This window comes from Martes martes (assembly GCF_963455335.1).
Source record: "Martes martes genome assembly, contig: scaffold_165, whole genome shotgun sequence".
NCBI classification, from domain to species: domain Eukaryota; kingdom Metazoa; phylum Chordata; class Mammalia; order Carnivora; family Mustelidae; genus Martes; species Martes martes.
Genome location: NW_027666649.1, coordinates 86,492 through 111,892, shown reverse-complemented (window position 1 = coordinate 111,892; position 25,401 = coordinate 86,492). Strand labels below are relative to the sequence as shown.

The 25,401-nt window shown below is 39.5% G+C and overlaps 1 protein-coding gene across 1 annotated transcript in view; it reads right to left on the bottom strand.

Annotated features, from left to right (window-relative positions):
- The window catches only part of GNB4 (G protein subunit beta 4), a 55,307-nt gene that overhangs the window by 7,272 nt on the left and 22,634 nt on the right, over positions 1-25,401 (bottom strand). The window contains exons 2-8 of the mRNA XM_080831407.1: positions 21,769-21,866; positions 14,132-14,170; positions 12,939-13,045; positions 11,085-11,148; positions 9,197-9,359; positions 8,006-8,072; positions 7,698-7,899 (exon numbers count right to left, since the gene is read on the bottom strand). Coding sequence (XP_080687533.1) covers positions 7,698-7,899; positions 8,006-8,072; positions 9,197-9,359; positions 11,085-11,148; positions 12,939-13,045; positions 14,132-14,170; positions 21,769-21,825 — 699 coding nt within the window. The 5' untranslated portion in view covers positions 21,826-21,866. The remainder of the gene's footprint in view (positions 1-7,697; positions 7,900-8,005; positions 8,073-9,196; positions 9,360-11,084; positions 11,149-12,938; positions 13,046-14,131; positions 14,171-21,768; positions 21,867-25,401) is intronic.

Genomic DNA, 25,401 nt, shown 5'->3' with positions numbered 1-25,401 from the left:
GCAAAGGAACATGGGTAAAAGCTTAGGGTGTCCAGGGAAGGCTTTACTGAGAAGCTGTATTTACCGAAGAGCACCACCCCCACCACCCCCACCACCACCACCGGGCAGGAGTTGAAGAGCTGGGCTTCTGCTGGGAAGATCAGAGAGACAGAGAGGGGTCAGTAGTGGTGACAGTCCCTGCGGTAGAAAATGAGCTGGCGGGGTTAGGGGGATGGGAGGTTGGAGGGGTGGCAAGAAGGCCAGTGTGACAGAGGCAAAGGGAGGACTGGGCAGTTCAGAGAGGGAGGGAGGCAGCATGGGTCATGGGTGACCACAGGTTCACAGTCCCTAAGAGGCTGATATGAACCCCTCAGGATGGCTGTTTTTCAGAACTTAAAGTTTTTCGGATTTTAGAAGAGGAAAATGCTGTGTATTAAGAAGAACTCCACTGGACCCAGAGTAGTGTCCAGTAACAGATACATCATACTAAGTGGGTAAGTAAAGACGCTGAGCAGCTCCTTGTCATTCTAGTCAGGTTCTGCCACAGAGTAAGTCTATACTAAACTTAGGGGAGAAAACGTTTTTCACAGCTCTCCAGATGTCAGACTCGCAGCTCAAGGCTGGACGGACCACAGTGAAGGGACAAGAGGGTAGGGGGTGGAAGATCCGCTAGTTCAGGGAGAGGTTCTCACTTCAATCTGCATTTCTGCTTTTCTCTTTACCAGCTCCTTCCTCTCTCTCAACTAGTGTGAACTGTTTTTTCTGAAGTCCTGAGCTATCACTTCATATTTATTATTTCTTTAGTGGCCTACTATACAGTTGGTTCTTATGTTTAAGAACATCTGTCCAGTGCAAAGTGCAATGTTTAAATTAGAGTGTTCAAATCCCTCATCTTTTTTCCTGCCTACCTAGGGTATTGGGATCTCAAAGTTGTAGATGAAAGTTTCCTACACAACAGTGTTTTGGATTCATTTCTCCTCACGTTTCTAATGGCTTTGGCTTCGTGTACATTTCAGTGTAATAGCTTCACTACATACCATCTCTTGTTAACATAAAACTTCTCATCTTGCAATTTGTTTTAATTTTACTTTGTATAATAGAAATATACAAAAATTACTCCAGATTTCTTTCAGTTTATAATTTGCCCACTCTTTCATTTTCACTGCTCGCCTTCCTGGGCCATTTTGTTTTAGATACAGCTCTTGTACATACAGTCTGACTTACAACATATCTTGTAATAGTGGCGACCATTTACATGTATTGCCTTGAGTTACTATATGTGGTCTTAACCTCTTATCCTATGCTGTATTTACTAGAATTTTTCTCCCCTATCATGAAGTATAGTCTCTGAAACGTAAAATTCCTGAGTTACAGTATTTCTCCCTCAGCACTCAGTGGATATTGTTCAGAAGCCTTCCAGCCCTGTTATGGAAAAGTGTGAGGCTAGCCTGAGTTTTTTTTTTTTTTATCTTTTGTATCTAGGTAATCTACTTTTTCATTTTGAATACTTCTAGAATTTTTTTGTCCTTATGTTTTGATATCTTTTTTTTTTAAAGATTTTATTTATTTGACAAACAGAGATCACAAGTAGGCAGAGAGGCAGGCAGAGAGAGAGGAAGGGAAGCAGGCTCCCTGCTGAGCAGAGAGCCCAATGCGGGGCTCGATCCTAGGACCCTGGGACCCTGGGATCATGACCCAAGCCGAAGGCAGAGGCTTTAACCCACTGAGCCACCCAGGCGCCCCTGATATCTTGAATTCAAAAGGATAGGTCTATGTTGGCCTTTTAAATTACTTTAAAATACTGGGCAAGCCCCTTTAAATTGTTTTCTTCCTTCAGCTCATTTAAAAAAAAATTATTTCTTTGCTATACTTCTGCTTTCAGCCAAAATGGAGTAACAGTGATTATATTTACCACCATGCTGAAAAAGATAGAATAAAAAAAATAAAATTGACAAAATACATGAAAAATGGTTTTAGGGGTGCCTGGGTGGCTCGGTCAGTTAAGCATCTGCCTTCTGCTTGGGTCGTGATCCCGGGGTCTTGGGATCAAGCCCCACATGGGGCTCCCTGCTCAGTGGGGAGTCTGCTTCTCCCTCTGCCTGCTGCTACTCCTGCTTGTACTCTGTCAAATAAATAAAACCTTTTTTTTTTTAATAAATAAAATCTTAAAAAAAAAAAAAAGAGAAAGAAACATGGTTCTAATGACACTGGATATCAGTCAACAAAGGAGAGTGGTCCCTGAGAGACGTGACACAGATGCGGCAAGCCCCGTAACTGCCCCAACTTCCTGCCTGGAGAAAGGTTATAGGTCATGGTACTCAGAAGGGGAACCCAAATGGAGCCCACTAGCATCCCAGAGTTGAGAAGACAAGAGATGGGAATCCAGGGAGTCCAAGGCTAGAGTTCACAGGCCACAGCACCAGACAGGACAACCCTTGGTAGATGGTAAAGTCAGGAGATGATAAGGGACCCCTCAAGTATTCAGCTGAGCACTGATCACAGGTGTGTGAGGAAACTACTCAAGCAGAGGAAACACCCATAAAGATAACCAGAAACAAGCTGAGGCTCACCCAGGCCCAGGAATAATGTCTGTCCCTCCTAGAAAGAGGGAAAACCTCTTGCTAAGGAAAACCCTAGCAAGAGGGAAAATCCCACCAAGGGTGGGATAAACAAACATACATAAGGTGCTGCTCTGGTGCCACCTAACAAAACTGAAATGTAAGACGTGAAAGGATCAAATTATTTCCAGATAACTATGCCCTAGAACAAAGCTAAATAGCATTTATATAAATACAAAATTATCCAGCACCCAGCACGGTAAAATTTACAATGTGTGGCATCACATCTTATGAAAATGAGACATGCAAAAGCAAGAAAATAGGACCCATGATCAGGAGGGGGGGAATCATTCAGCTGACACAAACCCCCAAAACATCACAGATGATAGACTTAACAGACAAGGTGCCCGAGATTAAAAAGGACACTATATGGGTTTAATGGCAGATGAGACACTGCAGAAGAAGGGTAGTGAGCTGGAAGATGTAGCAACAGCAACTATCTAGAGTGAAATACAGCGAGGAACAAGACTGAAAAATAAAATGAACACAGCATGAGTGAACTGTGGGAACACTTCAGGTGTCTTAATATATGTGGATTTGGAGTCCTCAGGGGAGAAGAGACAAAAATATATTTTAATGATAATGGCTGAAAATTTCAAATTTGATGAAGACTATAATCCACAGTTCCAGACATAAGAAATAGGAAGAAAATTACACAAAGACACATCATAATCAAGTTGCTTAAAAAACAAAGAGAAAGGACACCTGGGTGGTTCAGCTGGTTCAGCCACTCACTCTTGGTTTCAGCTCAGCTCATGGTCTTGGGGTTGTGGGTTCAAGCCCTGCGTCAGGTTCCATGCCCAGCACCGAGTGTGCTTGAGAATCTCTCTCCCCCTCTCCCTCTGTCCCTTTCCCATGCCTGAGCTCAACCTGGTTTCTCTCTGAAATAAATGGATAAAATCTTTAGGGATAAAGGGAGGGGCTTTCCAAAAAAAAAAGAATAAGGAAAAAAATCAGAAAATATTAAAAGTAGGCAGAGGAAAACAAAGGACACACTGTGTAGAGACCAAATATAAGCATGACAGCACATCTCACATCAGTACCAACATAAACCAGAAGACAGTGGAATAACATCTTCAGAATATCAACAGAAGAAAAAAAAACACAGTGAAAGTGTTTTTCAAAAATGAGGGCAAAATAAAAAATGTTTTGAATATATAAAATCTGAAGGACATTAACAGATTTGCATTATAAGATACATTAAAGGAAGCCCTTCAAGAAGAAAAGCAGGTGAAAATCTGAATCTATAAACAAAAGGATGAGGAGCACAGAAAATGGTAACTATGTTAATAAACGTAAAGACTTTATTTTTAAAATCTCCCTAAAGGAGCATCAGCACTTGAAAGCAACAATAATATCAGTGTATTGTAGGGTCTAAGACTTATGAAAGGAAAATGTAGAACAACTGCACAAAGGCGGGCAGGGGAGGTGGGGGAGAAGTGGGAGAATCCAGGTGAAAGGTTTTTACTTATATGAAAAAGTGGTAGAAAATCACTTAAAAGTAGATTGCTATAAACTGTAGATGTATACCACAAATTTTCTCGGCAACCATAAAACAACAACAGCAAAAACCAAAACCCAACAAAAATGTTGCTAAAAAACCAAGACGTGATATTTAAAAATTCAAAAATTTTTTAAAAACTCAAAAAAGGTAGAAAAAGAACAAAGAATAGACAGGACAAAAGGCAAAGAGCAAGATGGTGGATTTAAACCTAATCATGTCAATACAATGACCATATGAAATGTAAATGGTCTAAACAATAAAGACAGAAACAGGACTCTTTTTTTTTTTTTTTTTTTTTGGAAGATGTGAGCAAGTGAGCAAGCAAGCACAAGTAGGGGAGGGGAAGGGGCAACAGGAGAGAAGCAGACTTGCTGCTGAGCAGGGAGCCCGATGCAGGACTTGATCCCAGGACCCTGGGATTATGACCTGAGCCAAAGGCCAATGCTTAACTAACCAAGGCACGCAGGCACCCCGAAATTGGACTCTTTAGACCCAACTACTGCCCTATAAGAAAATCACTTTGGATATAAAAATATAAACAGCAAGCAAAAGCAAGGAAAAAGAAATGCCTATGCTAAGACTAGTCAAAAGAAAGCTGGGGTAGTTCTATTAACATCACACAAAAATTTCAGAATAAATAGTATTACCAGGGATAAAGAGGGACATTTCATAATGATAAATCAACCGACCAAGAGACCACAATAATCCTAAAGGTTTATGCTTTCAAATACTCATTGAAGCAAAAACTATTACAAGGAAAAATGAACAAATACACAAATAGAGATTTCAAAAGTTCTCTCTCAATAACAGAAAGAACTGAGTATCAGTAAGGATACAGGAGACCTGAATAATTCTATTAGCCAACTTGAGATAATTGTTATCGGTGGAACTCTCCATCCAGTAACAGCAGAACAGAGATTATTTCCAAGTGCAAAACAATGACTAGGTCCGACCATTTTCTGGACCATAAAACAAATCTCAAGTTTAGAATCCTATAAATCACACAAAGAGTATTCATGGACCATAATACAATTAAAAACAAAAATAAAAATATCTAGAAAATCTCCATATATTTGAAAACTGTATGACATACTTCTAAAAACCTCATGAGTCAAGGAGATCAAAATTATAAAAAATTTTTAACTAAACGAAAATGAAAACACAGCAACATCCAAATCTGTAGGATGCACCAAAAGCAATGTTTAGAAATTTACCACTTTAAGCTTCAATATTTAAAAATAAAAAGTTTCCAATCAATGGTTTCAACTTCTACCTTACACACCTAGGAAAAGAAAATGACACCCAACTACACAGCCAAGAAATAATCGAGTGAAAAATCGATTAGATAAAACAAAAATCGAGCAAATCACTCAAACCAAAAGATTGTTCTTTGAGAAGATAAAGAAAACAGATAAACCTCTACAAATGTATTCATTTGCTAGGACTACTGTGTAACGAAGCACCACAAACAGCGTAGCTTACACAGCAGAAATTTAAGTTCTCACAGCAGCACAGTTTACACAGCAGAAATTTAACGTCTCGCAGTTTTAGAGGCTGCAAGCCTAAAGTCAAGGTGTCTAAGGGCTGTGGCTGGCAGTCTTTTCCCTAGGACTCCATACTGTTAACCTTCTCTGCTTGTTGGTCTGGAGCTTTCCCCTTTTTCTAAGAACACTGGTCATCTTGGATTAGAAGACCTCCAATCTGGTATGGCTCAGCTAATCACATCTGCAACAACCCTATTTTCAAATAAGGTCACACACCCTGAGGTAGTGGGGGTTAGGACTTGATGGATAAATGGATGATCCTCAACAGGTCTATATCTAAGTAAGACATTAAATTCGTAGTTAAATCTCTTCTCACAAAGAAAACTCTCCCAGAGAGCTTTCACAGAGAAATTAAACCAAACATCTGGGATGCCTGTGTGGCTCAGTCAGTTGAGTGTCTGTCTGCCTTCAGCTCTCAGGTCATGATCTCAGGGTCCTTACTGGGGGAACGGGGAGCCTGCGGCTTCCCCTGCTTCTGTACTCTATTTATTTATTAAATAAATAAAATCTTTTTAAAAAGAAACAAAAACAAAGAACAAAACAAAAACAAACAAACAAAATAAACCATTTAAGGAAGAAGTAAGCCCAATTCTACACAAACTGTCCCGGACAACTGAAGTGGAGGGAATGGTCCCCAACTCTGCCTACAAGGCCAGCATTAGTCTGATACAAAACCAGAAAAAAAATTTGAAGAACGGGAAAAATAGAACTTTTATGAATATGGCTGTAAAACTTCATAAAAACTTTTATAAATCAAAGGTAATATATAAAAACAATTATGTATGATGACCAAGTATGATTTGTCCCAGAAATACAGGGTTGGGTTAATATTAGGGGGAAAAAAATCAATGTGAATTCACTAACAGACTAAAAGCAAAAACCACATGATCTTCTCAAGAGATGAAGAGAAAGCATTTAATAAACTCCATTCATCCCTGAGATGAAGCAAGATTAGGAAAACAGAATACCATCAACCTGAGAGAGGTGACAGAAGATAGAGATGGAGAAGATTAGGTATACCTGCTCTAAAATTCTATTCTAAGCAGGCTGGCCAAATAATAAGGGTTCGGTCTTGGGATCGAGTCCCGCATTGGGCTCCCTGCTCAGCAGCGAGTCTGCTTCTCTCCCGCTGCCCCTTCCCCTCCCCTACTTGTGCTTGCTCGCTCACTCGCTCAAATCTTAAAAAAAAAAAGAGTCCTGTTTCTGTCTTTATTGTTTAGACCATTTACATTTTATATGGTCATTGTATTGACATGATTAGGTTTAAATTCTTTGCCTTTTGTCCTATTCTTTGTTCTTTTTCTACCTTTTTTGAGTTTTTAAAAAAAATTTTGAATTTTTAAATATCGTGTCTTGGTTTTTTAGTAACATTTTTGTGGGTTTTTGGTTTTTGCTATCGTTTTGTGGTTGCCGAGAAAATTTGTGGTATACATCTACAGTTTATAGCAATCTACTTTTAAGTGATCTTCTACCACTTTTACTTTCTCAGATGTTCAACAAAATTATAAAAAAATGGCTTTCATTTTTTTAAAAGATTTTATTCATTTATTTATTTGACAGAGATCACAAGTAGGTGGAGAGGCAGGCAGAGAGAGAGGAAGGGAAGGAGGCTCCCCGCTGAGCAGAGAGCCTGATGTGGGGCTCAATCCCAGGACCCTGGGATCATGACCTCAGCCGAAGGCAGAGGCTTTAACTCACTGAGCCACCCAGGCACCCCCCAAAAACGGCTTTCTTTGTTATTATATGTGAATAAAAAGGAAACAATTTTTTCCCCAAATACATCTTCTTCCAAAATGAGGAGTGTCTTATACACAAAAGCATTTGCATTCATAGTACTTTTGGAAATTCTAGTCATTTTTAACAGTTTAGCATTTGACCTACACAGGACAGTAAAAACCACATATGACTAGTTCATGCTCATATACACGGAGTACTTACCTGGCTTAATCTATCTGTAGTTACCTGTTTGGGGTTTTTGTTGTTATAACCATGTTACAGATTTCAACAGTTTATATCCACAATACAGTTTCCTTAGAAATGCTATTTACTTACACTGACAGCATTGATATCTGACACATGTCCAGTAAAAGACTGTCTGCACATTCCATCTCGAATATCCCACAATTTGGAAGAAGCATCACAAGCACCAGAAACAAAAGTCCTCATGTCAGGACTCAGGGAAAGACTCATCACATCTCCAGAATGCCCAGTGAAAGTGGTGGTCTGCTGGGCAGTTTCGATGTCCCACAAAGCACTGTAATTAAACGTAAATTAAAATAATAGCTATCAGATCTTTCCTTATGTTAGTTCCAGCTACCACCCTCAATCCCCAAATCAGTGTTCATGTGGACCACACTTACCAAGTTGTGTCTCCTGAACTTGTAACGATCTGGCTGTCATCTAAAAATCGGCAGCAGGACAAGTAGCCTATAGCATGGAGAGGAACACATCTTAGGTTAACTAAACAGAATAACCCAATTACCATGTGAAATACTAATACACATTTTTTAAAACCCAATACGTAGGTAACATACATTTGTTGGCATAACCTATGGTTTTACTTCCAGTTCTATGCTGTCTGCAACTCAATTCAATTTTATCAGCAAATTCTCAGGTAATTACTATGTTTGATGGCATATCCTGTTAGACACTCCAGAAATGACAAACTTAGGACACAGTTCCCTTCTGCCTACTATGATTACCGAAGAGAGATATTCCTTTACACAAATCTCTATCATCTATGGCAGACTGGGTTTGGTGCACTGGGAAATCCTCTAGTAATACTGTGAGAAATTACAACAACCTCAGCGACGGTTTCATGGAAAACGGTCACCTGAATGCTCAGAATTTACCAGTGTTTCCAAATATGGAAATGGCAGGGAAAGGATATTAGAGGTTTTTATGAAAAGCATCATCAAATAGTACTACCAAGAATTCAGAGAGGCAGAAGCCTGATGAGCGGCAATAAATTCCTTATTAACACTGAAAACCAAATACACTCTATGGTGTGCACCCTGGCAAATCAAGCAATGTACTCTCACATTTATGAAGTATTTTTCACTATGTATCTAATACACCCTTTCAGTTATGTAACTTAGATGCCAAAATCCCATAACTGTTATATGGTGGCAGAGAAAACAGAGAATTATGTTTTTTGTTTTTTTTAAAATAGGCTCCATGGCAAGCATGGAGCCCAACACGGGGCTTGAACTCACAACCCTCAGAACATGACCTGAGCCAAAATCAAGAGTCAGACACTTAAATGACTGACCACCCAAGCACCCCTGTATTTGTGGGGTTTACTGTTTGAATCTTTTGTAATCGATCTGTCGTTTTCATAAAAGTGTTATTTTTGAAAGAAAAATAAGGTTACACTCATCACTTGTAGACCTTTAAAGTTGGTGCTTTGCTGATTCATAGTCATTTTTACTCTCACTTGATAAACACTCAACCTTCAGCAGCTGAGCACAATTTGCCACACATTCTAGCTCACTGGCTCACTCAGGAGTCCTCCTATTTGGTAGGAAAGGACAGTATCTAGTGCAGCTCACCTGTGTGACCCGGTAACTCCCGGCTCACTCTCACGTTTCCCTCTCTGGTTTTTAAATTATATATAGAGCAGATGTTGTCCAGCCCTCCACACGCGACGTAATTACCAGACGGAGCGTAGGCACAGGTCATCACCCAGGAAGATCTCAAAGGAATAGCATGCATCTGTACAACAAATATAACACAGAAACTATTACTAAGATTACAAAAACCGTCCATTTTTCAAACCGATTTACAATGAAGCAAATATGACTAAAAATTAAATGCATCTAACTAAAAATAAGCCAAATTAAAAATGCAATGGTTTAAATGAACAATGAAAAATAAAATACTAATAATACAGAAAAACTAACAGGCACATTAGCATATATCACCAACTCATTTGGATTTAAGTGTTCTTTTTCAGAAATTATTTTAATAGAAGGATGTAGAATGTTTCAATGCTAATAAATACATCCATTCAAAACATTAAATGCAAATGTTAAAGAACTGACTAAAATTCTTTGTTCTGGCAACAGTAGTCAAAAGAGGAATTTCCTCCAATATGACACTAAACAATGTAAGTATCAGAGCCAATTAAAATGGTTCTTCCATAAAAAATTAAAAAATAAAATGGTTCTCCTATGAAGAGATGGCGCTGTGGGGGCACCTGGGTGGCTCAGTTGGTTAAGCGTTTGCCTTCGGCTCAGGTCATGACCCCGGGGTCCAGGGAGCCCGCCATGAGCTCTGCTCAGTGGGGAGTCTGCTTCTCCCTCTCCTTTCTGCCTCTCCCCCTGGTATGTGCTCTTTCACTCGAATAAATCTTAGAGAGAGAGAGATGGCACTGTGTCCTTCTAATAGTTGGATATACACTCTGCACCGAAATTTTAAAAATGGCAATAGTTTGCTGTGCCTTATTACCCAATAGCAATCATTTGCAAGTAGGTGACAAAACCCAAGGTGTATGGGAAAAGCAAGGCTAAATGGTCCAGAGAATGAACACACTGGTTGAATCCTATTATGCTCTTGCTTAAACCTAAAATATTTTAAAAACTACTTTTGTTCTAGGAAAATATGGCTGAAAGACATGCTGGATGGGCCAACTAATGTAGAAAAACTTATAAATCTGTCTTAGCTAGCTTTAAAATCTCAGGCTGAAGTTATTGTTTACTTCATAAAACAGTACTTTTAAATCTTTAATAAAAATAGTGATAGAAATACACAAAAGTTTCTTGTAAGTTTCTTGAGTGGAAGCTTTTCCACTGCCACTCAACCCTTTGACATCAAGGATTCCTTCCAGTGGACACATTAGGAGGACCCACTGGGTTTTGCCAAGATGGGGAAAAGTTGTAATTTGCCTCCAAGCTTCTGTATCTCCTGAGCAAGCCAGAAACACAAATCAGTGGATCCAAGAAAACCCTCACAGTAGCAAAGTGGCTTACCCACAACTAGAAATAAAAACCTCAGGGTCGTAGCCCACTAGGAAATGGGCAATTAAAAAAAAATCATTTATAGGAGCACCTGGCTAACTCATTCATAAGAGCTTGGGACTCCTGATCTCAAGGTTGTGAGTCTGAGCCCCACGCTGAATGCAGAGTATACTTAAATAAATAAAACTTTAAAAAAATAAAGAATCCATGTGTAAAACTGATGCACACCCTTTTCTAATACTAAAATACAAAGTAGGAGACTCAAGTAAAATACACTGAATGATAGTGCTACCACTGTCCTTTGGAACATAAAAGGGCTTAATTATTAAAAGCAAATACTAGGCCCAGAGGATCTAGAGTAAAATAAATGGAGTAATTTTATCTTTGAAGGAAATTTAAGTTTGGAATAACTGAATAAAGGAAAGCACTGGTGGACACCAGACCAAATAAAAGATTAAAGAGAATGACTAAGATATCCTACCTTGTTTGTTGTATAGCTATCCCAAATAATTAATTTTCCATCTTGGGAAGCGCTGACTAGTAGCCTAGAGGAAGAAACACAAAAATAATTTGACACTTAGAGGAAAAAAGTAGCTTAAATTAGTCATACACTGCATTACTATAGAATAGTTAAGAAAAAAATATTTTTCTAATTAAAAACTTGTTACCAGAAAATTATATTCCCAACTTAAAAAAATGAATTTTTTTCTGCATGCCAAAAGTTTTCAGTAGGACACAGAATTTAGCAAAATTTAAACATTTTACTAAATTTAAACATTTTTACTAAAAATGTCTCTGGTTATAATTCAACTTTTTATGGTGACAACATTCTAGTTCTTATTCAAGATTCTGATAGCTAATAGCTGACTGGTTAATTATTTACTGACTTAGGCTTAATGACAACAGAGTATATATAACCCTAAAACCGTATTTCACTCCACCTAAAAATCTGAACTGAGAGCCTGTGAAGGCAAGGCAGCCTTTTTGGATATGATGCAGGATATGCCTCCTGCCTTTGAGGCCTCTACCATCTGGCAGAGAGAAGGTATTTACAACAAGTTTACAGTAAGTTAAGTAAGTGAAAATTGTCAGAGGTGTGGTATAAAATCAATGCTGTTGTTGAGTCGTGTTGAGTCTTGCCAAAAAGAACGCATACTGAAAAATGGAATCCTGTAAGCTAACGGTAGAAGTCCATATTCTGTGAGGAGGGTATGTTCACTGACAAGGAGAAAAATACAGCATGTGTTTCAGGAACTGTGAATTTTCCACCTGCACAGAATGTGTGAGAAATGGGTGTAACAGCTGAGAAAAGTGGACTGGGCTTGAACAGCAAAGAGCTTTGTTTGCTGGCTAAATATGAACTCTTAACTAAACTATTAGTTAACTGAAATTTTTTGTTTTGCTTTGGACATTTTCACTAGGATATAAAATTCAAAAGATATAAAAAAGCTATCCAGGGGCACCTGGGTGGCTCAGTGGGTTAAAGCCTCCGACTTCGGCTCGGGTCATGGTCCCAGGGTCCTGGGATGGAGCCCCACATCAGGCTCTCTGCTCAGCAGGGAGCCTGGTTCCCTTCTTCTCTCTGCCTGCCTCTCTGCCTACTCGTGATCTCTGTCTGTCAAATAAATAATTAAAATCTTTTAAAAAGCTATCCAGTGGGGAAAAAAAGTCACCTTCCCCACCCTGTCACCAAGCCATCTGGATCCCTTCCCTATAGGTAAATGACATTAGCAGGAATTTATGTAGCAGCGGCAACAATTTTCTTGAGCTCACAATCCTGAGATCAAGAGCTGAACTGAGATCAAGAGTTGGACACTGGGGCGCCTGGGTGGCTCAGTGGGTTAAAGCCTCTGCTTTCGGCTCAGGTCATGATCCCAGGGTCCCGGGATCGAGCCCTGCATCGGGCTCTCTGCTCAGCGGGGAGCCCGCTTCCTCCTCTCTCCCTCTGCCTGCTTCTCTGCCTACTTGTAATCTCCCTCTGTCAAATAAATAAATAAATCTTTAAAAAAAAAAAACAAAAACAAAAAACAAAAACAAACAAACAAAAAAACTCCTTTAAAAAAAAAAAAAAAGAGTTGGACACTTAACTCCCTGAGCCACCCACGCACCCTGAAATACATTCTTTAAAATTCAGCTGGCGCAGGCACCTGGGTGACTCAGTTGGTTAGGCGGTTAGACGTCTGCCTTTGGCTAAGGTAATGATCCCAGACTGATCCCTGCCCTGGGCTCCATGTTCAGTGCAGAGTGTGCTTGAGATTCTCTCTCCTCTCCCCACCTTTCTCCTACCACTGTCTCTCCATATCTCTTAAAAAAAAAAAAAAATGCAGGTACAAACCTTGAATCATATCCCCAGTGCATAGCATAGATCTTAGCTAGGTGACCCCTCAACGTACGTCTCGTTCGCATTTGTATTCGGCCCACAGAATCCATATTTGATGTGATCTTTAGAAAACAAGAATGTCATTTTTTACAACTTAGACATACCTCAGACAATAAAGCAGAAATAATAGGCATAAGACAGAAGACAACTTTATAGCAATTGAAGGTACTTTAAATAATTCCAGAGCCATTACAGGATCAGTAAGTTGAAGAAAAAGGGACTTTGAATGTTGCTATTTGCGCACCTTCCAGTGAGAATATTTATCATAGACTATTAACTTTTAAGAATAGACATACCTTCCAACTTTAGGGAAAAAAAAGCCACAGATAAAAATCAAATAGTAGATGATCAAAGAGTAAAACATGGATACTTTTAACTGTTTATAAGAAAGCAAGCTCTAGTAGAGCACATAAAATATTTCCTTAGTAAGAATTATCAATATTAGTTAAACTAATGAAACCTTCCTAAGAGTTGATGTAAAAAAAAAGTATAATCAGCGCATATCAAAATGAATCAGAAGTTACCTAAAAAAATACAAACGAATCTACATATTTTTCCCCCTAGAGTCTTCTATTTAAACACCCATGCTTTAAAAAGCACATGTACAGGGCACCTGGGTGGCTCAGTACAGGGTTCTCTGCTCAGCAGGGAGCCTGCTTCCCCCTCCCCCCCCAACCCCGCTTGACTCTCTGCCTACTTATGATCTCTCTCTGTCAAATAAATAAATAAAATCTTTAAAAAAAAATCTAAAAAAAAATAAAAAGCACATGTACAGCATCTGGCAAATTATAGTATTTTTAAATACAGAGCTCACTTTTTTCTATTAAATACTAATAAAAACCGGGGCGCCTGGGTGGCTCAGTGGGTTAAAGCCTCTGCCTTCGGCTCAGGTCATGATCCCAGCATCCTGGGATCAAGCCCCGCATCGGGCTCTCTGCTCAGCAGGGAGCCTGCTTCCTCCTCTCTCTCTGCCTGCCTCTCTGCCTACTTGTGATCTCTGTCTGTCAAATAAGTAAATAAAAAATCTTAAAAATAAATAAATAAATAAATAAATAAATACTAATAAAAACCATCTGAATATCATTTGCATCCACATCAAGCTCTTTCATGTGAATTACTAAAATGAATGGAGAGAAAAATAACTTTACCTGAATAAGCGTTGCATCATTACATGCTTTCCTAGCATCCTGAAGTAAAGAAAGAAGATTATAATACATTTAAACATGGAAATCTCTGGATAGGACTTAAAATACTATTTTCATTGAAAACATAGACTTCAAATACACCCTTCACTGTACCACATAGTCTTTATTTAAAATTCAGTGGTCAGTACATTCATAACTTTGTGAAACCACCACCACTAATTCCAGAACAGTTACCATTAAAAAAGAAAAGTTAGAAGAAGAAACAAAGGTACAAAAAAATCCCAATACCCCCCAAACCCCTCATTCCCTGGTAATCACTAGTTCACTTTTTTTTTACTATGGATTTGCCCAATCTGGACATTTCCATACATGGAATCTTTTAATAGGACATTTTGTGTCTGGCTTTTCACTTAATGTAGGTTTTCAGGGTCCATCCATGTTGCAGCAAATGTCAGTATTCCATTTCTTCTTATGGCTCAGTAATATTCCACTATTTGAAAGGATCATGCTGTTTATCCATTAACTGATGGACATTTAATTTCTTTCCACTTTTTGGCTTTTGTGAATAATGAGGCTGTGAACACCCATGTGAGTTGTGCATCCACATTTTCAGTTCTCCTGGGTATATACCTAGGAGTGGTGAGTGATGTGTAACTCTACAATTAACTCTTTAATCAAGTGTCAAGTTGTTTTCTTCACAACAGCTGTACCATTTTACACTCCCACCAGGAATGTATGAGCTTTCCAATTTCTTCACACCCTCACCCACACTGTTATCTTTATTATTATTTTTATTAGCCATTTTCATGGCTGTGAAGTGGTATCTCACTGTAGTTCTTATTTGCATTTCCCTAATGATTAGTGATGGTGAGCATCTTCTTCGCATGGAATATCTATCTGTACATGAGCTTACTGGCCATCTGTAGATCTTTGGAGAATTGTCCAAATCTTTTGCCCCTTTTTAAACTGCATTATTGTTGAGTTGTAGGAGCTCTTTATATATTCTGGACACTAGATTCTTATCAGATATATGATTGGCAAATACTTTCTCCCATTCTGTAGGTTGTCTTTTTTTTTTTATTGTGTCCTTACACAAGTTTTTAATTTTAATTAAGTCTGACTTATCTATTTCTTCTGTTGCTTGGGCTTTCCGTGTCATATTAAACTGCTGCTGAATCCAAGGTCACAAAGGTTAACAGCTTATGTTTTTAAAAAAAGTAAAAATTTTGTAACTAAAGATTTTATTTATTTGAGAGACAGAGACAGCAGAAGTGGGAGGGGCGGTGAGAGAGAGAGACTCTCAAGCTGACTCAAGCCCAGGACCCTGAGAGCATGACTCCAGCCAAAACCAAGAGTTGGACACTTACCTGACAGTGCCACCAAGGCACCCCTAAAATTTTCAACACACTTTTACCGTTTATATTTAGGTATCATTTTCAGTTAATTTTTATAAATGATATGAGGTAGGAGTCCAAATTCATTCTTTAGCATGTGGGTATCCAGTTGTCCCCGAACCATCTGTTGAAAAGATTGTTTTTTCCCTCTCAAATGGTCTTATTATCCTCACTGAAAAATCAATCAATCGGCCCTAGATATATGGGTTCATTTAGGGACTCTCAATTCTATTGTGCAAATATACTTCTGGTTTATGATTAAAAGATTTTAAACTGAATCCCCATGAGTAAAAATGAACTAGGTTGATTTAATAGGCCCAGAGTATTCAGAGTTATATTTGTTACTAAGCTTCAGCAAAAAGGTTCAGAGTTCCCATTTGGTTTGTTCTGGCATTTAGAAGTTGAGGTGATAGGAAGGATATTTATAGCATACTCAGGTCATTTCGGAAATATTTTTATAAATATATAGCACTTCTTTAAAATGTTTAGTATCTGGGTACAGCGTAAATGCAATTAGGAATATTTTAGGTCCAATGAGGAAAAGATAGGATACATTAGGAAAACAATTTCTGTAATAGGAAACGGCTCATACTGAATCACATCTGCAAGTAGCAAGGTCCTTACATGTAAGCAGCTGTTACGTTTAAGCATTCTAGGAGAGCCTTTCAAAGAGAACTTGAATTTTTACACAAACTGAAGGCACTTATCAAAAAGAAGATAACAGTGAAACAAATCGATATAACAAATAACATTTAATAAGCAACAAGATGTTTTAAATCAAGTTTCTCAATAAACTGAGAGGATTCATAGAACATGGGGAAATCAGAAGCACAATTCTTCCTACTAAACAATTTTTTTCATCTCAAAGGTCAGGGTACTATCCTCTCCAACACATTTTCCCTACTGTACTTAGCACACTTCTGTGCTAAGAGGAAGCACACAGTCGCTGAATAAGTGCCCCAAAGGGACAGCGTGTCAGTCAGCCAAGGGAAAAATGCCTGCCCCTGCTTGCAGCGAAGACTAGATGGAACACATGACCTTTTTTAGCTGCCCTTTCAACCTATTTGTAACACTTGGACTATTTCTATGTAAGGATGTTCACAAGCAGTTATACAAACATATGATTTGATTCTCTCATTCTTAGTCAAATTGTGGGTTGAGAAACCTCATTTGGCAAAGAATAATTTAGTCCAGTTTCCTACAATGAAAAGAATTTCCAGAAATGATGGTGATGGCCTGAGCTATCTATGTTCCAAAAGTGGTGGAGTTAAAGACTAAATTCTAGAAACAGTTTTCTGATTTTAAGCTTTGTGAAAATGAACTATCCTTGTTTAGGTCACCTTTCTTAACCCAGTCATTCAAATAAAAAAAAAAAATCTGTGTCAGGTACTATCCTGGGCCCACAGTTATAGCAGTAGACAAGCCAGAAATGTCAAGCCTTGTCAGGCTTGTAATATTAATAGCACAATTAAACAGTAAGTGAGAATTATTGAATAGTGCAAATTGATAAAATTAAAACGTTGGAATATAAGCATTATACAATTAGCAGTTACTTGCAAATCATGCAAAGATTCTATTCACGTGCAGAAGAATTTACTCTTATGGACACTTATTCATTATAAAATGAATATAAAATTATTCCCAATTTTGGGCACCTGGGAGGTTCGGTGGGTTAAGACTCTGCCTTCGTCTCAGATCATGAGCTCAGGGTCCTGGGATCGAGCCCTGCATCGGGCTCCCTGCTCGGCGGACAGCCTGCTTCCCCTCTCTCTGCCTGCCTCTCTGCCTACTTGTGATTGATCTCTGTCAAATAAATAAATGAAATCTTTAAAAAAAAGTATTCCCTATTAAAGGCTGAAGTCCATATTGTCCACCAAAATATAAGACATCTTTGTGCAAAAGTGACATATTTCTCACTCCAAATAACAATTACAAAAGAAGAATGTTTCCTTTATTTTTTAAATTTAAAATAAATCCTACTGCATAAGATTGCATACCTTTCTATTATGTCATGTGTTTATACCACAGTGAAGTATACAGTTAGGTTATATATTCTAGAAGTGAGGGGGACAAAGGGAGGGCCTTTAAATACAGCATGACATGATTAAACTGAGAAGTACAGTACATGGCACCTTACATACATGTGGTCACTTGAAATTATGGGAGAGGAATGTGAGCACCTGCATCTATGCAATTTTGTTTGGGATGCTGGTGAGCTATGAAGAATGATTAGGACACAAAACTTTCCATTCAAGTATAAGCAGCAGAGGCAAACGTGCACAGGGAACTATAAAACGAGGCCAGCTGTGGTCAACCCTGTAACACAAACCCAAAGTGCTGTAATTTACTGGTAAGTCCTATGCGCGTCATTTCACGTGACCCCCACAAACCTACATAGTGGGCACTGGTATTCTCACCTTACAGGAAAGAGATCAAGAGTCACAGAAGTTAAACTTGTTCAAGGCCACAGAATTAGGAAGAGCTGAAGCCCATGCACTTTCTACCACGCCATGCAGCCTGCCTTCCAATGAAAGGAGACTAAATCCAAGTACAGGACTCTGGTGAGGCTTTTCAGAGGACTGGGACTCAACAGATAGGAGTCGATGGGAGGAAAAACTGGAGCCTTGGTAGTATAACCCTAGGCAAAGGAAACCATTTGTAAAAGGGCGATGAAGGGGGACAGAGGGGCGCATCATCAGAGAACAGCCACCAGACTCAGAGGACAACAACACAGGCTGCAGAGAGGATGTGAGCACAGGCTCTGGCGTCAAAATATACCTGGTCTGAGAGGCACCCGGGTGGCTTAGTCAGTTGAGCGTCTGCCTTTGGCTCAGGTCATGAGGTCAAGGTTCTGGGATCCAACCCGGCATCTGACTCCTTGCTCAGTGGATCTGCTTCTCCTTCTCCCTCCACCCCAATCCCACAGCTTGTGCATGCACGCACACTCTCTCAGGTAAATAAACAAAATCTTTAAAAACATATATATACCTGGCCTGAATCCTGGAGCTGGCACTTAGTAGCCACGCTGCCTCGGCAGATTATTTCATCTCACTGAGGACCTGTTTCCTCAGCTATAAAACAAAGCAAAACCATCTACCTTAAAGGGTTGCTAAGAGGATTAATGAGATTAGCATGGGACCATGTATTTGGCCAATCACCCCAGGCAAGGACACCACAAGGAAATTACAGATCAATATCCCTGATCAACACAGATGTAAAAATCCTCAACAAATTATTAGCAAACCAAATTTAACAGTATACTGAAACAATCACACCATAATCAAGTGAGACTTATCTCAGGGATGCAAGGATGGCTCAGCATCCACAAATCAATGATACAGTACATTAACAAAATGAAAGATAAAAACTGTACGCTCATCTCAATAGATGCAGAATGGCATTCCACAAAATTCAACATCCATTTATGAGAAAAACTCTAAAAAAAATGGGTATAGAGGAAGTGTACCTCAACATAATAAAGGTCCTATATGACAAGCCCACAGCTAACATCACACTCAACAATGAGAAGCTGAAAGCTTTTCCTCTGACATCAGTAACAAGACAAGGATACCCACTCTCCCCACTGTAATTCAACATATTACTGGAAGTTCTCAGCAGAGCAATTAGGCAAGAAAAAGGAATAAAGGCATCCAAACTGGAAAGGAAGAAATAAAACGATTTGCATATGACATGGTATGATATATAGGAAACCCTAAAGACCACACACACACACACACACACACACACACACACACAAAGAAATAAATTCAGGGGACTCCTGGGTGGCTCAGTCATTAAGCGTCTGCTTTCAGCTCAGGTCATGATCCCAGGGTCCTGGGTTTGAGCCCCACATCAGGCTCCCTGCTTAGCGGGAAGCCTGCTTCTCCCACTCCCCCTGCTTGTGTTCCCTCTCTTTCGCTGTGTCTTTCTCTGTCAAAATAAATAGAATCTTACCAAAAAAAAAAATTCAGTAAAGCTGCAAGACATACAAAATACATACAAGATCTAAAAAAAAAAAAAAAAAAAAACTATCATTTCTATACACTAAAAACTATCAGAAAGAAATCAAGAAACAATCCTATTTACAACTGCTTCAAAAAGAATAAAACACCTAGGGATAAATTTAATCAAGGAGATGAAAGACCTGTACACTGAAAACTATTAAAACAAAGACAAAAGAAACTTGAAGACACAAAAATCAATGGAAAGCTGTTCTATGGCTCATGGATTGAAAGAATACTGTTAATCCGTACCACCCAAAGCAAGCTACAGATGCGAGCCAATTCCTATCAAGAGTCGAATGGTATTTTCCACAAAAATACACATTCTACTTCCTAAACTCTGTATGAAACCACAGAAGATCCTGAGTAGCCAAAGAAATTTTGAGACAAAAGAACAAAACGGGAAGCATCATGCTCTCGGGATTTCAAACTACATTACAAAGTCACAGTTTTCAAACAGTACGGTATTAGCATAAAAATGGACACAAGTATCAATGGAACAGAGAACCCAGAAATACACCTATGCGTGTATGGTCAATTAATTTATGACAACAGGGGAAAGATGGTCTCTTTAATAAATGGTGTTGGGAGAACTGGAGAACCACAAGCAAAAGAATGGAACTGTACCATTATCTTACTCCAGACACAAAAATAAGCTCAAGATGGATTAAACACTTGAATTTAACACCTGAAACCATAAAACTCCTAGAAGAAAACCTAGGTGGTACATAAACATGCACAAGAGTATTATCCAGCCATAAAAAGAAAAGATCTTGCCATTTCCAACACGGGTGGACACTGTGAGCATTAAGTGAAAGAAGTCAGAGACAAATACCGTATGATCTCATTTATATGTAATCCAAAAAAAAAGAAAAAGAAAAATCCAAACTTGTGTATACAGAGAACATTTTTTTAAATGACATGCTCATGGGACCATGCACTCAGCCAGTCTGTCAGTCCTGTTCAGCTTCTGCAGCAAGTGACACCGAGCAGAGGTGGCAGAGAATCCATTCTGGTGTTGGCAACATCTACTTCAGACATTATTCTGTGAGGCCTTCCCTCATCATCCCAGGCAAAATAAATCCCTCCTTTGACAGCTTTGTCAGACACCTAAACTATCAAACTCAGAGTTCTTATTTGCATCTTAATCATCCACATCCTTGAATTCCTGAAAGGAGATTTGGTTAGTTAGGATTTCAATCCAGTCAGTATCCACATTTTTTGGTGAGTGTCCTTCAGCCATCCTTTGTTCTTCCTGTTCCTCTCTTTTCTTGTAATATCCGCGTATAGATCCTATGCTTGATTCTTTCTTCCGATTCTTCTGTCATCAAATCAGATCAGTTCTGAAACAGCTCTTGCGGAAGAAGGTTCACAGGCAGGGGGAGGGGGCCGTAGGGGGCGGCCAGCAGTGTTCCGAGTCATTAGGGATTCTTCTGGCTTTGTTCTGAAGTTCTTCTGTGTATCCCCTACTGTTTCAAACCTTGCTTTCTCTGCAGTAAGCAGGCACAGCAAGGATACGATCCAGTCTCTTTCCTCTACCCTGCTCACCAAGAGGCTTCCTAAACATGAAGGAAAATAGACATGCCATCTTTTATCTCTGTCTTCTTGGTCCAGGAAAACGTGTTTCCACTGTTCCAGAGGGTTACTGGTGTTTTTGCTGAGGGAGTACTAGCCACTTTGCAAAAACCGTCCCTCTCAGCCTTCCCACATCTTGATGCATTACTGTTCGATTCTTGGCATGAAGTTCTAAAGGTCTTTTAATTTTATGGTTAGATGAACTTCTTTTTGTTTAAGTTCTTCGCTGTTTTGAGTTGATTTCCAAGAGTAAAAGATGACAGATATGTGTTTATTATGCCACTAATAATTTTTAACGTTTTTCTGCAATCTATTATTTCAGAGATTCAGATTTTTCTAGTGTATTGCAACGTGATAATATCTGCCTCATCACAGGACACCAAAAACCAAGCTACGATTCCAGGTGTGTAAATAAGAATTAGGTTTGTCTTTCCACAGTCATTACATATAGAGTATTAACTTCTTACGGACACAGAGGTCCTAAGTCCACGCAGATATTTGTTAGGAATGATTTTTAGAGAGTACTTTAGAGGTATGATAAAAACAAACTGACCACTTCAAGACTCATACATTTAGTATTTGTAAACTGATCCAATAATGAACACATTTTATTCATTGCTGGTACTAAACAGAAGTGTTAAAATTCCAGAACAAGAAACTCCGCTCTTACCTGGATCTGGTTCCGTAGCTGTTCGGCTTCCTGCCTCAACTGCTCCAGCTCACTCATCCTTCTGCTTGTGTGCCTCAGAAATCAGCAAGTGGAAGCAACTGTCAAAAACAAAAACAAAAACAAAAACCCAGCGGGTTAGATTCAGGTCTCCATTTACACATTAATCTACTTTTTAAACTACTGACACACAACTTCTCTTTGATCCTTCCAGAAGTTCAAGCGAGCTAGCAATTCCAAGATCCGGCAACAACCGGACTTAGTAAATACAGACCTCGATGACTCACTGAAAGGGTCCAATGGAGAACCTGATCGGAGGATGGAAGAGAAATCCTGAGTTGAAGAGTCAAGCCTAACTTACAGACCATCAGGACTAGAATACAGTCCAGTGAGAAATCATCTACAACACTTCAGACAGCACCCGTAATACCTATTTATCCCCATTTAGATGTCTAACAGGCACCACAGAGTTCATACTTCAAAGCCGAACCCCACTCCACCCCCAGGTCTTCCCTGTTTCAGTAAATGCAAAGTCAGTCCTGTCAGCCCTTTAAGCCAAACACCTGGGAGTCATCCTTATTTCTTTCACACCCTACACGTAACCCATCAGCACAACCTGTCAGTTCTTCCTTCAGAAAAATATCTAGGACCTGACTAAACCCAATTACCTCCACTCTGCCTACTTTGGTCTAAGCCACCACCATCTCTCACCTGGGCTCCCTTCTACTGCCCTCCTCTGTCCTAAGTAAAGCAACCGAGTCATCCTTTGTTAAAACACCAGTCTTTCTTCTCCTTTGAATCCTACAAGGTTTTCCACTCCAATTCAGAGGAAAACCTAAGTCTACCTTGACCTTCAGAGCCCTACACAAACTCTTACACACACCTCTCTGACCTTATCCATCACACTGCCCCTCACTCTGCTCCAGCCACTCCAAAGGCTTCTTGATGTCCTTTGAACACACTAAGTAGTATCTAGTTTCAATGTCTTTACAGCTGCTCTTCCCTTGGCCTGAAACGCTCTTACCCCTGAAATTTTCATTGCTTGCTGACTTTTGCTCAAATGTTACCTCCTCAGAGGGACCTTTGCTGACAGCCCATATGCACCCGCCTTACCCTGCATGGCCACCTGATGACTCAACACCATCTAGTGTGTATTTGTTTATTTGTTGTTGGTTTTCTCCTAGAAGAATGTAAGCTCCTTGAGGTGGGAACTTTGTTCGCTTTATTTTTTTGCTACATTCCTAGCACCTAAGACACCTCTCCAATAAATTAACCTGAAATAGCTTAATAAATACAGGAAAAAAATTTTAAGGATTTAGGATGAATCACAGAACCCAAAGGCAGGAACATTACCACCTTAGGAAAAAACCGAAGCTGAAAACTGGTAGTATTTTTTCCTCTACCTGTCCTGTTTTTATTTGTTTTCTTCTTTCTACAAAATAACTTCTTTGCTTCTCCAAGCACAAGACCCAGTTTTTATGTCCTCATGTCAAAATTAGAGATCCAAGTGACTACCCCAACTCCAAATTCCCACTTGGAGAGACTCTGATTCCAAAAAGAGACAATGTGTTTCTGGTGTCATCCTTCATTCACTTCAACTGTAGTACAAGTATCTGTTTATTAGGGTTAACTTTATTTTATCAAGTTAACAAGTTAATTAGGATTGCTTGGAATGGTATTAAACTACAAAGTAAGAAGAACTGACATCATTCTAATAATCCATGTCCAATTTACTACCATAATACAGCTCTCTGTTTATCTAAATGTCCAGCAAATTTTGATCATTATAAGGCTTAACCATTTCTTGATGAAGTTCTGTTTAACAATTTAGTATGTTCCTCAGAGAGTACTAGGCTGGTTAGATTACAGCCAATCTGGAAGACCATTCTGCCTAACAAGATAAGTAGCATTCAGGTTCTTTAAATTCACAACCTTAATTACCCTTGCTGGACCATTCCGAAGATATCACTGGCCCCCAAATCCTAAAAACTCTGGTTCTTTATTCTTTGCTTCTTTATTTGCTGAGTGCCAAAAATCCTGAGCATGCAAAACTGGTGTAAAGCTCTTAATGAGTTGCTAATGTACTAAAAAGGAGGTCCATCACAGGTCTCATTTGTTTCAGGGTGTTCAAAACTGCCACTTACCTACCCATCGACTACTGCCTTTCCACCCCAATAGCCACCCATGTACAACTGACTCTCTACAGTAGAGCTGTAAGCAGAAACAGTAAGGGGTTCCTGAAAAAAGATCAACAGACCCAGCTTTCTTAAAAAGTCATTTCAGGGCCCTAGACATCTTGGGAAAGAATGTGAGAACAGCCAGCCACATCAGGCCAGGAGACTGACCTGACCCACACTCTTGAGTTATCTTTGCAGGATCTAAACCCTCCAAGCACTCAGATACCAGTCCATCCATCCAGAGCCAGAGAGGTGAGGACACTGGCCTCTGCTTTTACAGTTCCTCGTGACTTTGACCTGGACTCCATCACCTTAGGATGACTTTTGCCTCATCTCCATGCTGTATTCCCTACCGCCCAGGCTCCTTCACGAATACGTATGCACCCTTAGCTTAAAGGCTCCCCAATTTTGTCCTTCTGCGAGACACTGCTTTGGGGAGGGGAAAAAAGATTAACCCACTGTTCTCTTTAACTTACTGCAAGTAAAACCCTTCCTTTCCCTTTTCCTTTACTTTGGCTTCTGTCTTTTGGCTCAACACTCACCAAGAGGCAAATCCAGTTTCAGGTAACACGGCCAGCAAGAGCTATTCAGGATATACTAGGATCTGTACCAAATGGAGGAGATTTTCCAGCCTGGGTGCCCAAAAGGATGGAGTACCATGAACAGAAATGACAGACAGAAAGCAGTTCCCTCATCACCACCACTCTATGAAGTGGTTACTTCTCCACTCCTGGGTTACTTCTGGGAGAGGCCATGGGCCCTGAATATCCCTACACATTTTTCCTGGGCCTGCCAAACTATAAGGCCTTAATCGCTCTCACCGGAGCTGTTTCTCAGGGATGTATTTGGAGAAGCAACCTTAAGGGATGACACAATGTCTCCCCGACAAGACAGAAAAGGTTTGCTTCCACTTACAATAAAAGTGGTACATTCCCCAAGCTCAGTGTTACTGGGCTGTGACACAAATCTGATGTACATGTGGCATCTATCTAGGCCCACTACTGGTGTTAACCCCACAGGAACTGAAGAACATGGGGGAATCAGCACAAACTAACACCAGGATAGGCTACTTGCTGTGCTGGAATAAAGTCCTTGGTCTCTGACCAAGGAGTCTCACATCTGCTAGCATCTATGAAACAGTTAACAGGCTAATTTACTATCTTGTAAGTAGTGAAAATCCCAGACACTTTGAAGCCCTTGAAGGAGAAGGTTCGTGAGAGAGAGGAGTTCAATAGGAGTTTATGGTATCTCTCATCTTTTAATGGAGATATAACTGACCCCTAACATTGTGTAAGTCATTCTGTAAGTTGTAGTTACAGAAAGTGATTTGACATTTATATATTGCAATACGATTAACAAAGAGTTAACTGTCCCATCACACAATTACCATTTCTTCTTTGTAGAGAGAACATCTAAGATCTAGTCTTTTAGTGACTTTTAGGCATACAATACCGTGTGG